This window comes from Athene cunicularia, assembly GCF_003259725.1.
Source record: "Athene cunicularia isolate RWA chromosome 10 unlocalized genomic scaffold, athCun1 chr10_part1, whole genome shotgun sequence".
NCBI classification, from domain to species: Eukaryota; Metazoa; Chordata; class Aves; order Strigiformes; family Strigidae; genus Athene; species Athene cunicularia.
In genome coordinates this window covers 6,586,581-6,599,635 of record NW_020799112.1, presented here as the reverse complement: position 1 = coordinate 6,599,635, position 13,055 = coordinate 6,586,581, and the positions used below count along the sequence as shown (strand labels likewise).

Genomic DNA, 13,055 nt, shown 5'->3' with positions numbered 1-13,055 from the left:
GTCATAAGTAGTCATTAGGATCCTTTAGACTGTCCTCCTGCATGGCACAGGGTTTCATTTAGTAATTCTTGAATCCCAGCCATGATTTCTGGTTGATCTCGCTGAAATGTATTTTGAAAAGATGTCCAGTCTTCCTTTAATGAATTAAAATGAATGTAAAAGAAGCAGTAATGTGTACACCTTCCCACTCCTGCATACCTGTTAGACCAATTTATTTTCTTCATGCCTGGCAACAGTATTTACTGTTAAAATCGATTTCTGAACAGTGAATCTCCAGATCTTTGTTTTAATACTCTATGGTCCTATTCACTGCTTATAGGCTAAATCTGGACCATGTTTGACCTCTCTTTTGGGGGGAAATAGGAATCGGGTTTTGAGCAGTAATTACTGTCCAAAAATCTGAATGAATGTCATGTGTCATACCACCAGATGCAGACTACCATGTTGCTTCTACAGTCACTGTAAGGTTATGAAACTCATTGCTAAATCTGGATCCTGTTTGTCAAAAAGTCTGAAAAAGAAGGGATCATGGAGTGCATGCTGTGTGAAATGGAGAGGAGGAATTGACTGAAACATGATCTTTTCCATCTAGTGACTGTCTGTATTTTGCATAGTTGAAAACTTCAAAATATATTATTGAGCAAAATACCTCATTTAAAAGGTAATATCCTTCTGACAATGTTTTCTAGGCAGTGATAGAATAGCTAGATAGTTTGTAAATAAGTTACATTTAGAAAGTTTATTTTCCACCCTCACTGCTTCCAGGCAGAAATGTAAGCATCATTGTTGTTTCTTGAAATATCTAACAGGAGTAACTTTTCAGAGGCATTGACCTTGCTGTAGTGGCAGGTCACCCTAGAGGGAAAAGATTGAAGCAAATTACTTTTGTTAAGATGCACATGATTTGCAAGTGCTGACAAGGTTTTGATGTATTTAATGGTACAAGTGATCTTGGTATTATTTGTAAGAATTGAGCCTGCAGTCATACTACTATGTGCTGTGATCCTGTCAGTTCCTGAGCTAAGCAAGGTCAAGCTGGGTAAATACCATAACGTGAAACCTCAGAGAAAGTGTTGCAAGAAGTGATACAGGTTTGAATTGGTATCTCAACACTGGTATATGTTGTGATTACTGAAGATTGAGGTTTTACTGCTGACCACCTGAGGCCTAGGCCATAAAAATGCAAATATTTTACTTTTGGGAGAGATTAAGTAGTTAATCTGAAACTCTTTGCCTTCTAAAAGTTTGGTTTTTTTAATCTCTCTCCTGTTCTTGGATTGCATAGCATCGCATGGTACGTCGACCCTAGTTTCTTCCAAAAAGTTGTATTCATCCCATAGGACTTTCTGTGTTTGACACAGGGATGCAAATTGTGACCATGTAACTATTAGAAAATAAAAAATATTTCTCTTGTTACATTATAGGCTCCTGGATTTGGATTTGGTATTGCAATATCTGGAGGAAGAGATAATCCTCACTTTCAGAGTGGTGAGACATCAATAGTTATTTCTGATGTGCTGAAAGGAGGCCCAGCAGAAGGACTACTGCAGTAAGTGCCAAAATATACCTGGATTCTGATTTGAGGGGCATTCATGTTTGTTAGAGGTGGCTTAACCTCCTAACTGTCTGTAAGGTATCTATCTGTAACTGTTGGTATAGTAGGTTTATAATACAGAGAGTTTGTCAGGGGCACTCATTCCCCAGTATTTTCCCTTTGGCATAAAGTATTAATATTGTGTATTGTAATGTTTTTCATTTAGAGAAAATGACCGTGTTGCAATGGTTAATGGAGTTTCAATGGATAATGTCGAGCATGCATTTGCTGTTCAGCAACTGAGGAAAAGTGGGAAGAATGCCAAAATTGTAAGTGAATGTCTTGAAGATTTAAGTTTTTTTAAATTCCGTAATTACAGGGCAAGACCAAAATGATGTAATGTCTGTTTTGAAATACATGCATGGTGCAAGGTATGTGAATAATAACTGTCTGATGCTTCAGGTTTAAGTGATGATCATGACATGCTTATGTGGGTCGCTGAAAATTTTTTTGAAAATAAGAATGATGATGATTGAGTAGTGTGGCACTGGATACTGGATACTTCAGACTCCTTTTCTTTGTGGTAAAGTTCTCAGTTTGCCAAAAGTTTTTTTCTCAGCTTTTGTTTAATATTTGCTTTCTTGAGTGCACTCTTATCAAGTTTTTCAAGGACTGGTGTATGCTAAAGGACTTTACCCACTGTTCAGGCACTAGTATAGTTCTTTTTATGCTCAGTAAAGAGTTTGCCAAAATAAAGTATAATTACCTTAATTCCTATAATTTTGTAGGCTTATTCAAAGTGGCTGGCTTTTGAACTTTGCAAATCAGAACAGGCCATCACTAAAGGGTAGTAATCCGGCTTTCTGTAAAAGTTTGAGATTTATGTTACAAAAAATAGAACACAAATGCACAATGTTTAATGATTTCTTAATTCAGGAAAGCAGACTACTAGGGCTTGTAGAAAAGCTTTTGTGCTGACAGATTTCATTGCTCTTGTGTGCTTTATAGTTGTAAAAATTGTGTCATGTTTTGCATTTGTAGATTCAGCAGTTCTTTAAAGCTTACACAAAACAATGTGGTGAGCTATGCAGTATCTGAAGTATTTGGTGTGTAGATTTATATAGAGAAAATGAATTAATGAAAACTTTGTGGGATAACTTTGTTCAGTTTTATAACACATAGCAAATAAACCTTTAAACAGGCTTGGATTGTATTCTAGAAACAGCTGTTGATGTTCATGACAATCAACTTTGAACTTTCAGCGGGAATGTTCCCCTTCCTCTGTGGCTTGCATAAATATCGCTTTGGAAGACTGGGAGGCTTCAAAGTTGAGGAGAATTACTGTCAATAACACACTGAGTATACAGTAGATTACATGTTAGCAAAAGAAGTTTTTAGCAGTGCCAGTAGCTGACTTGTGGGTTTAAGCGAAGAGAGAGGGCATTCAAATATGAAGCTCTGTGAAGACAGAATGTTGTGGTGTTCTACAATGGCTGTTACCCTTTTGCTGCTTTTGCAAAAGCAAAAGAGGAGTAAAAATATATCCCTCCCCTCAAAAACAGGTTTCTCATAATCTGTATTGATGAGTCTCCTGTATTAATTGAATAGAATTTTATAATGAGGATTCAAGAATTCAGTATCCCAAATGCATCTGTAAATTTTCATTTGAGTTCTGACATTAGCTTGGTTTATGACATTTAGTAACATTAGCATTATACAGCCAGAGGCTGATGTCTAGTTTTTGGCTGTAGACTATCAGAAGGATGAAGAAAATTCAGATTCCAGTGGCTCGACCAGAACCTGAACCAGTGTCTGAAAATGAGGATGACAGCTATGATGAAGAGATACGTGATCCAAGAAGCAGCCGTGGTGGTCCAAGTGCCAACAGAAGGCATGAGAAGAGCTGGGTAAGAGATCGAAGTGCTAGCAGAGAGAGAAGCTTATCACCAAGATCAGACAGAAGGTCGGTTACTTCCAGTCAGCCTGCAAAACCTACCAAAGTAACACTGGTGAAATCAAGGAAAAATGAAGGTAACTTGTATGTAATTCTCTTGCTAAGACTTTTGCTGGTTTTTAAAGGCCAACTGCTTCAGTCAGTGTTGCATCAAGGGCTTCATGGACTCTATGAACATTGCTGTTAACAAGTTTACCCATTTTACCAGTAGCTAGTTGAAAATTTAAAAACTGCTAATGTATTTCTGGTGGTATCTTTCATATGCCAAAATACATGTGCTTAATTAAGAGTAAAGTGTTATATAGTGTTACCAAATCCCAACTGTGCACCTGACATCTGGTGGTCAGTGGCTACATACCTTCCGTATACTTCAGTGTAGTCTTCAGTGTTTGTCTTGTTTGAAAGAGGGAAAATTGTAGGAGCATCTATACTAAGTTGTTGAACAACACCTATGATTACAGAGTTACAAAATAAATTGATATAATGGTAAATCCCTAGTGTAATTCCACTGCAGCCCTTCATGTGTCAAGTTCACTGTCCTCTTTGCGTACCCAGTGTAAATGTTGTATAAAGCAGTGTTGTAAATCTTCAGATACCTCCCTCCTTTTTTTTTTTTTTTTTAATGTAGCTTCATCAGTTTTCTTTTTCTTTTATTGCTATTATATAGAGTATGGTCTACGGTTGGCAAGCCACATATTTGTGAAAGAAATATCACAGGATAGCCTGGCAGCAAGAGATGGCAATATTCAGGAAGGAGATGTTGTACTGAAGGTATAGTAAATGGTGGTGGTGGGTTTTTTTTCAAGAGGAAAACTTACTGATAAAACTGTTCTTATAATTAGCTATTTCTTAACGTAATTATTACTAGTTGAAGATGTATCTCGAATTAAATTATTTCAAAGGTCAATAAATTTAAATATAAATCAACCTCTCTAAGGAAAGGGAAATAATAAAGTCTTCTGGGGTTTTTTGGTATTATTCCCCAGGCCTTATTCAGACAAATAGTGCCCACTGTAAACACTAATAGAAAACATTTGGGAATGGTATGAAACTTTGGCACTGTATGCTTAGTTATACAGTATAACATTGTGGAATTGTGCTGTTGAGCAACACCAGAACTTGCCTTCAGGATAAATTTTGATTTTTGTGGAAATCAATATACCCAGGGATTTTCAATTCCATACTAGCAACTTTAATTTCAAGATACTGCTATAAATATGTTGGTGCAGAAAAACACTCTCCAGCATATAGAAGTGCTGGTTCAAAAAAATGTAACTAATATTTTAAAATAAGTTTTTTATTAGTGGTAGAGGCTTTGTCTTTGAAAGATGAAAATAAATTTCTAATATTGTGTTACAGTTTGGATGAGCCCAATAGTCTTTCAGTGTATTGTGGTAATTTGATAAATATCTCCACCTATTTCTAAAATCTAAATATCATCAGACAGAAAACCACTTTCTACTGGAGATTCACTGTTTTTTTTCAGTAAGTTTATATCTGCTCTTCTCTTACTCTGTTCCAGATAAATGGCACAGTGACGGAAAATATGTCCTTAGCAGATGCAAAAACACTAATAGAAAGGTCAAAAGGCAAGTTAAAGATGGTTGTTCAGCGAGATGAACGAGCTACACTGTTGAATGTTCCTGATCTTTCTGACAGTATTCATTCTGCTAATGCTTCAGAAAGAGATGGTGAGTATAAATAAACTTGATTTCCAAAGAGAGAGAAGAATTCCCTGTGTTGTGAAGATGTTAAATACCTAAGTGGGATGAGAGGGTGGGGAGCAGAAGAGTGAGGAATAAGATTATCATGTGGGTAAATTCTTGTTTGAATGTGATTGAAATCCATATGTTCAAAAACAGTGGAGAAAAATATACAACTCCAATTCTTGCAGTTGTTTTTTCAGGAATATTAAATTTAGTTGTTTTGAAATAATAAACATAGATTTAACATCTTCATAAAAATTCTTTGCAAAAGCTTATTTCCATTTGAGCAGATCACACCACCATTTTAATTACAGTCATTTCATGAAAAAACAACTTTTATTTAACAGACATTTCAGAAATTCAGTCGCTGGCATCAGATCATTCCAACCGATCACATGACAGGCCCCGCCGCAGTCGTTCACGATCTCCTGACCAGAGGTCAGAGCCTTCAGACCATTCCAGACATTCTCCACAGCAGCCCAGCAACGGCAGGTGATGGCAGCATTGTATTATTTTTAATTCAACTATTTAATGTGACGTAAGTTGGAGGAGTGCTTGTATTTACAGAGTGTGACAAATGTGACGCAAAACTATGGCAGTAGTAATATGGCATCCTTTCTGTCAAGAGATGCAGCTGATAATGATCCAAATCTTTTTAGACTTCAGGAGAAATGGAATTTTTAACTTCGTTGTTAGCTCTTTTTTAAACATAATCTTAGAGCATGATTGTATGAAAGACAATAAGTTTGATAGTTATATATGTTATTGAAGCATATGCAATTATATTTTGGTTTTAGAAAGCAGTTAGCTGCAAGGATATTTGAGATGACTAGTAGCAGAGTTCCCTATTGACTGTCCAACCTGGGTAAACTTGTTGAAATCTTTGCTTTATTTAGGCATAGGCTATTTACTTTCCTCACTAGCCTTCTTTAAAAGTTATCTTTTGTTTCTGAATATACTTAATTCCTGAAAAAAAGGAGCATCACACAGCAAATTTCACTTTTGAAATGTAGCTTTTGATATTTGAACTTGGCAGTGGGACATTCACAGTAATTCTGAAGTAGGCAAGTGTTATTTTACATGAATTCAGAAAGAAGTATGTTTTATAGTGTGTAATTTTTTCTTCTGCTATGTGAAACTTTAATCCTGAATAACATAAATCTGTCCTGTTTTGCATTTCCACAGTTTGCTGGAAATGGGCGTTAATTTGTTGAAACAGAATTTCAGTGTTGGATTTCAGAATCTACTAAACGTTTGTAAGAGAAGAGTTTACCTTCTGAGTGCTCATAGATGATGGAATAAAAGTTAGAACTGATATGTCACAACTTTCAAATTCAGAGCCTGTATTTGAAGATTTTTAGATGCTGTTAAAAATTCTGAAAATCAAATTGCAGCTAGCTGTTCCATAAAACTTGATTGGTTATTAACAACATTTTGTTTGCTGGATAGGAAAATAACGCTTATACCTTCAAGGTTTTGGGGGTCTTTTAAGGGTTAATAAAACTGCAGGACAGATCTTACCTGCATGTACACCTGGTTGGGGTTATGGATTACAGACATTTTTGCTTCTTTTCCATGTATATTGCTTAGAGAGACCACAAGGCATGAAAGTTTGTTTCCAAGTAGGAACCCCATTATTGGAAAAAGTTAAAAGCAGCTCCCCAGATGCAGGGATTTGATTGTGATGGTTATGAGGTCTCTCTCAGATTTAAAACCTTTATTTCTTGACATGCATTTCTAATGCAGTGTGAAAAGGGCTTGTGGAGGGAGGGGAAGAAAAAAATCTATCAAAACTGAAACGATGACTGACTTAGCCTAGTGTTAGTGCTTTCCTGTCCTATTACAGTGGCTTAGGTAGATGGTCACTTCCTCCCTATGGACTACCCTGTCAGAATAATTAAATCCTTCCTCAGAAGGAACTTTGAAGTTATCTCAACTCCGAATGCATCCGCTATATCTACTTTATGAACAAGAGCTACCTTGGCATGGATTGACTTCCTGTTGGACATGTCCCTTTCAAGATCAGTAAAATTGGGCCCCGAGCCACATAAAGAAAAACAAGATAAAGCAGCTGTTCTTTGTAGTGGTTATTTGTGCAAGTTCAGATCTGCTGTAAGATCAAATCAGTTGCAACTGCCTCATTTTTTTTTTATAATTTGGTGAAAAATTTGGAGTCAAAAAAAATTTGAGAACAACAAGCTGAGGAGGAAAAGGTGCCAAAAGTCCACAAACTGAGCTTAAGGAGGACATTAAAAATGTATTGAAGGTGTTGAGTCTCTATTTAGACCCTGTTCTGCCAAGTGTCTTATGTTAATCAGGAGAGAAATTCCAAGGGAATCCTTAGTCCTTTCATCCAAGCTTAATTATAGACTGACACTTGTAGGTGTGCACTATAGTACAGAAACCTGCCAACAGACTTGCTGAAGCATTGCTTTGGATGCTGGCAGGGTTTTCAATGTGTTGTCCATCTTTCAATATTCCATACTGGTATGTACACCAGTGTGCCTGCAGTTTTCCTGGATGTGGAATTTCCACAGTTGCTATTTGAACATTCTGTCAAAGCACTTGTACTTTTCTCTAGTCCAAAGGAAGTTCATAGATGTCTCTCGAACAGTCTTTTAAAACTCAGATTCTGGAACATGTTCTTCTTATTTTACTAATAAATAAGACTAATTACACTTGTATGTTTTTTTTCACTTGTGGAGGATTGCAAATTATCCATAGTCTTGAAAAGAATCCAGAGAATGAATCTTACAAATCTCCGGGGACAGATAAATACTCATAGCCCTAGAGACTTGGAAAATTTATAGCTAGCTGATGCTGAATTAGGTATGAAGTGAAATGTAAGATACAAATATGTCCTGGCTTTGAGGAGAGGCTCTCTGCACAGATCATGTTTTAAAGGTTAAGTATAGTTTTAAAAGACATGTATAATTTTAAAGATATGCAGAACAACAACTGTCCAGGCGGAGAAAAAGTGCATCTTAAATATAGAATGTCAGATAACATAAGGCAACTTAGTATAGTCTGTTAAACAGCTGTACTTAAAAAGCTAGAATGAGCAGAATAGGTCTCCGCACCCCAAGTTGGAGAGTACTTTGGGGAGGTATAATATGTACTCTTTCTTGCCTATCTGGTCTTAACTACTGGCAGTAACAACTTGTTGAGTTAGATAAGTGTTTGGTGTGACCCATCCTGAAAAGTGGCATTTACAGCCAGGTGCTGGCAAGTCTGCCAGATTACATCTATGGGCATTTAAAAGAACTCCCACTCAGGAACTCTCTCCTGCTGCCTTCCTCACCTGGTTACTCCAATAGCAAAGATGGTTTGTGATACATGTTCAGGCTCAGCAAGACAGGTGTAGCTTGAAGAAATCCCTGTAGAGGTCATCATGATTTCTGGAAGCATGAAGTTGACTTCTCTAATACAGTTGTCAATTTATATATAGCATGAGAGATTTGTTGTTCTGTCCATTTTCAAAACAAGCTGAAAAACTGGAATATGGGACAAAAATCAGCCCTATTTTTGAATGTGCTTAGGAAGATGCCTCTTGGCCCTCTCTTAGCTCTTACTGTCTTCCCATGCTAAACAGTTTGAGATGTGCTAAGAACACATTTGTAAAGAGCCTACGTATTCCTATTTTTCAGAACTTTTTGTGCAAGCAAGCATTCTAACTGTGTTGCAGACAGTAGTCTTTTGTTCTGATGTAATAGCCACAGTTGATGGCACTAGTGTGTAGCTTGACTGCATTTTTGCGACAGCAGGTTGTTTTAAATGCTTGTTAGGCATACTTAGGGAAAAAAAAGGGGAGGGGTGGGAAGTAGAGGGGGAAGTGAGGTAAAGGGGGCCCTCACACAACACAGATGATAAACAATAGTATTACAGAGCACACAGCGAACAAACCTTTTGTCTCTTGGGAAGTGCAGCAGTCAGATTTTAACGTTTCCCTTACCTGGAACCAGCGACAGCATCAGGTTGTTCCTCTTGCGAAGTGAAATATTCAGTGCTTACTGGACAATTTAAGCAAAATCAAGAAAAATTATACTCTTCTATTGTTCTCAGTTGCATTTCTATCAGCTTTTTGAATTTAAACTTTGTTGTGTTATATAGAGTAGAACTGACCTTTTGCAGCCATTTTAAGCTGACAGGGTGTATTTGCCTACATGCATAGCCCGGTCTAGAAGCTTATTGCTTCAGATAATTACAGTGGTTTTGGACTATGTGGAGAGGAAATGTACAATTACTTTTGTCCTTCTGTAGTAACTGCAATATTTTTGGCCTTATTTTTAAAGCAAAACAGATACTACTATTTCAGAATAATGCTTCTGTTAAGCATTAGGAGATAACTTGGAAACAGGTAGAGAGGGCTCATGGGGGAAATTTACTGTAATATCATGTTAACTAGTGCTCATTACCCAGAAATTCTTGGACAGAGAGGGGAATTCGTTGTAACTTACACTACTACAGGACTCTTTTTTTGTTTATAAGACACTTAGTATGCATTTAAACAGTTAAATTTATGTGCCTGTTTTTAACAAGCCAGGAACAATCTTAAAGGAAGTGAGGAGTCCAGTCCCATATCAGTCTCATACTGGAAGTAAAATACATAAGCTTTTAGCTTATGTACTTAATCTTATACACAAATTAAAATAGGCTGGAAATCTGAAAGAGGAATAAGAAAATTTTTGTCAGTGAGGTTTGGGAACAAAGTAGAAGAACAAATCTTTACTTTTCATTTTGCTAGATGTAGTGCTTTAACATCATTATGATCAACTCTGGAAGCCCCAAAAAGGGATTTATCTGAATAAAAAAGGGACAAATCAAGATTTTTTTAAAATTAGGCCACTGTACTTATTTTTACCGGTAACTTGTAGCATGATGGTTGTTTACAATGCAAGGGTGCCAGTGCCTTCCCAGATTGTTGTGATGATTGCAGTTTTTTGTTGTTGGGTTGGGGTTTTTTTGCTGCCTACAGGCCCACAGTTTGAAAACTGGCAGAAGAAAGTACTGAAAAATCTTAGTATGTTTTGGCTGAATAGCTGAGCTTTATTTCTGATGTTTCAAACTTCACGTTGCTTCAGGAAAGCATGATCTGCTTGTATTTAGACATTTACTATTTATTTTGTTCTTTCTTGCACACCTTGGATAATTTGTTGGGATGTCCTAAGTCATACTTCCAACTCTTGAAGTATCAGTTCTGATTAAAATAAGCAGTCTGTATTTTATATAATGTTTTTTCTAATACATTTGTACTTCATGGAAACTGATACTTACTGTTGCCTAGTAGCACCATCTAGCTGTTGGTAGTGAAAAACTTTACTTTTCCCCCACAGTACAGACCTCTCCTTTATAAGAGTAGTTGGACTTGCACCTACTGGCCAAGCTGTTGTTAACTTTGAGGAAGTACCTCCTTGGCAATTATGTCTGATATTTTATAAAAAGCTATGATATGTGTCTGTCTTCTCTCAAATATCTTTTATAACCTTGCTTATTTGCCAACTCTCAGGAATTGAATAGTTATTTTGAGCATCTCATTACTACTTTGTTTTAGAATGTATGTGTTCTGGAATTAAGATTCTTTGGTTTATTGATCTATTTCTCTTTTTCCAGCTGTTTATTAATTCTCACCTACTCTGACCCTATTAGAATATTTGCTGTGGAACATATCAGTGTAACAGTTAAAATTTTGACATACAGTACATGTTCTGTTCAGTTCTGCTACCAGCTGTACCTCTGTCTAACAATACAAAAAACCTTAATCTTTTGGGATCAAGGAGGAGAAATTGTTCTTTTGAGCTTTAGTTGATCTCATCATTTAAAGAACAAGAGAAAATTTTTTTGTCATATACTTCTGTTTTACACTGTAACATGTATAGGAAAAGCAAGTTGGCTTTTTACTTAAATACATGCGTGACCGAGTGTGTGAGAAGCCTTTCTGTCTTGTAATAGCTGTGAATTGAAGATCTTATTCTATCTGAAGACTTGAGAAATCGGGGGCATGTTTGTGTTCTACCTTTTATCTATGCAAAGCCCTACCAAGAGCCATACCGGCAGCACTTGTGTGCCAGGGTGGCTGCAACACAAGGGAGCAGATAAATTAGCTTGACCACAGCAAAGCCAAAGAATTAAGTCTAAAAATCCATGATTTCTACAGGGAGGGGTGAGGAAAAGAACATAGTAACTGCTCTTCTCCCCTTTTTTCCCTTTCTTGTCTTTTTTTTATATAGCTTTCAATATGCAGCACATGTATGACTTTGATGCTTGAGGCAGAGAGTAGTCTGTTTCATCATGTCCTTCCTCTTTCTAAATAGCCATATCTAGAGAAGTCCTTTATTAACATGAAGTTAGGGACAAAATGCCTAGATTTAGAATTGGTAAAAATTATTAGTAACTTGATAGGCTAAGAATGAAACCTTGGTATTCCTTACCCACCAAACCTGAATTTTGTGAATCAAAGAATTTATCCTTTAGTCTTAGTAGGCCAAGGTCATAGAAACAATTCTATATGCAGAGTGGAATATTTTTTTTCTAATGTAGTCTTCGAAGCAGAGAAGATGAGAGAATAACTAAACCAGGAGCTGTCTCTACACCTGTAAAGAATGCAGATGATATTTCTAAAACTATGGAAGAGGTGGCAGTCGAAAGAACTGAAAAACAAACTCCACCACTCCCAGGTAAAAACATTAAAATATATTAATTATGCATGTTGTTGAAAATGGATGACCAGTAAAGACTTTATGCCATTGCATATTTGTGGAAATATTTCAAAGTCTTAAAACAGACCACGTCCTAATTATTTTTATTTCTGAATACGAACAGTTTTCATAACCTTATCTATCCCACTTATATTTTAGTGTCAGCCTGAAAACCCAAGCTGTGGGGCCTGCCTGTTATATAGGGGTCAAATGTCAGTGTTTAGAGCTGTATTTGTAGCTGATGGTTATAAAGAGTTTTGTCCTGATTTCTGAAGCAGGGTTAAAATCTGTCATTTCTTTTCCAAGAGTCGAGCAGTAGACTGTTGCTTACGGCAGGCTGTATTTAAACGTGGGTATAGTTAAGCCTGTTTAGAACTACTGTTCCCAACTCCCAACAACTGAAAGCACTCTGAAATGCTTGGTTGCTGTGGCACTTACTAACTGCAGTCATGGACCAAGAAGGTATTTCAACAAGTGCAGTACAACTAATAAAACCGGAACAAAATATTTTTTTCTTTTCTGAAAAGGAAGGATAAACTAAATGGCAGCAGCTAAAAGCCAGTTAGTGTAAAAAAGAAGGAACCTAAGATGATACTGTGACAGAATGCTGTTCTGGACAGGCTAACTTATAAATTTTTGTTTACAGAATGAGGCTCTTTAGTGAAATTGTAAGTGGAGAAAGAGGACCTATGCAGATGGTTAGCGGGAGCTGTTCTTGAAAGGCTGGGTAGAATGAGAAAATGCACGTTCAAGCTTGAAAGTATTTGAAGACTTAAGGAATGAACAGTGACAGTTCTGCATGTAGCATTCAGTAGCTCAGTGAAGAATTGGAAGAGTTATGATGTTGATAGACTCTGAAAGATCTAGAAGATGAAAACAGTAGGTTTTCTGATGCAGCAGCCATTATTAAAAAGGCTGTCATAGGAGGTGACCTTTTGCAGTGGTGGTATGAAAAGGTGCAAATGAAGTAAGTTTTTATTTGCCAAGATAGGAAAAAGATGTAGCAGTGAGATTAGAAAGATGAATTCTGTATTTCTGTAAGATACTGAAGATTAATAATTAGCATAATACAAAGCCAGCCAGGACAGGAGACCCTTGAAATGACTTTTAATTCAAAGTAATGTACTAATAATTGGTTTGAGGGAGAGGCAAACAAGTAGTAAATA

General features: G+C 36.6%; 1 protein-coding gene across 11 annotated transcripts in view; it reads left to right on the top strand.

Moving 5' to 3' along the window:
* The window catches only part of TJP1 (tight junction protein 1), a 192,205-nt gene that overhangs the window by 153,109 nt on the left and 26,041 nt on the right, over window positions 1-13,055 (top strand). For all 11 annotated transcript variants that reach the window (XM_026855876.1, XM_026855874.1, XM_026855877.1 and 8 more), the window contains 7 exons: window positions 1,425-1,549; window positions 1,761-1,863; window positions 3,286-3,565; window positions 4,156-4,259; window positions 5,011-5,179; window positions 5,542-5,686; window positions 11,732-11,868. In XM_026855876.1, coding sequence (XP_026711677.1) covers window positions 1,425-1,549; window positions 1,761-1,863; window positions 3,286-3,565; window positions 4,156-4,259; window positions 5,011-5,179; window positions 5,542-5,686; window positions 11,732-11,868 — 1,063 coding nt within the window. The remainder of the gene's footprint in view (window positions 1-1,424; window positions 1,550-1,760; window positions 1,864-3,285; window positions 3,566-4,155; window positions 4,260-5,010; window positions 5,180-5,541; window positions 5,687-11,731; window positions 11,869-13,055) is intronic.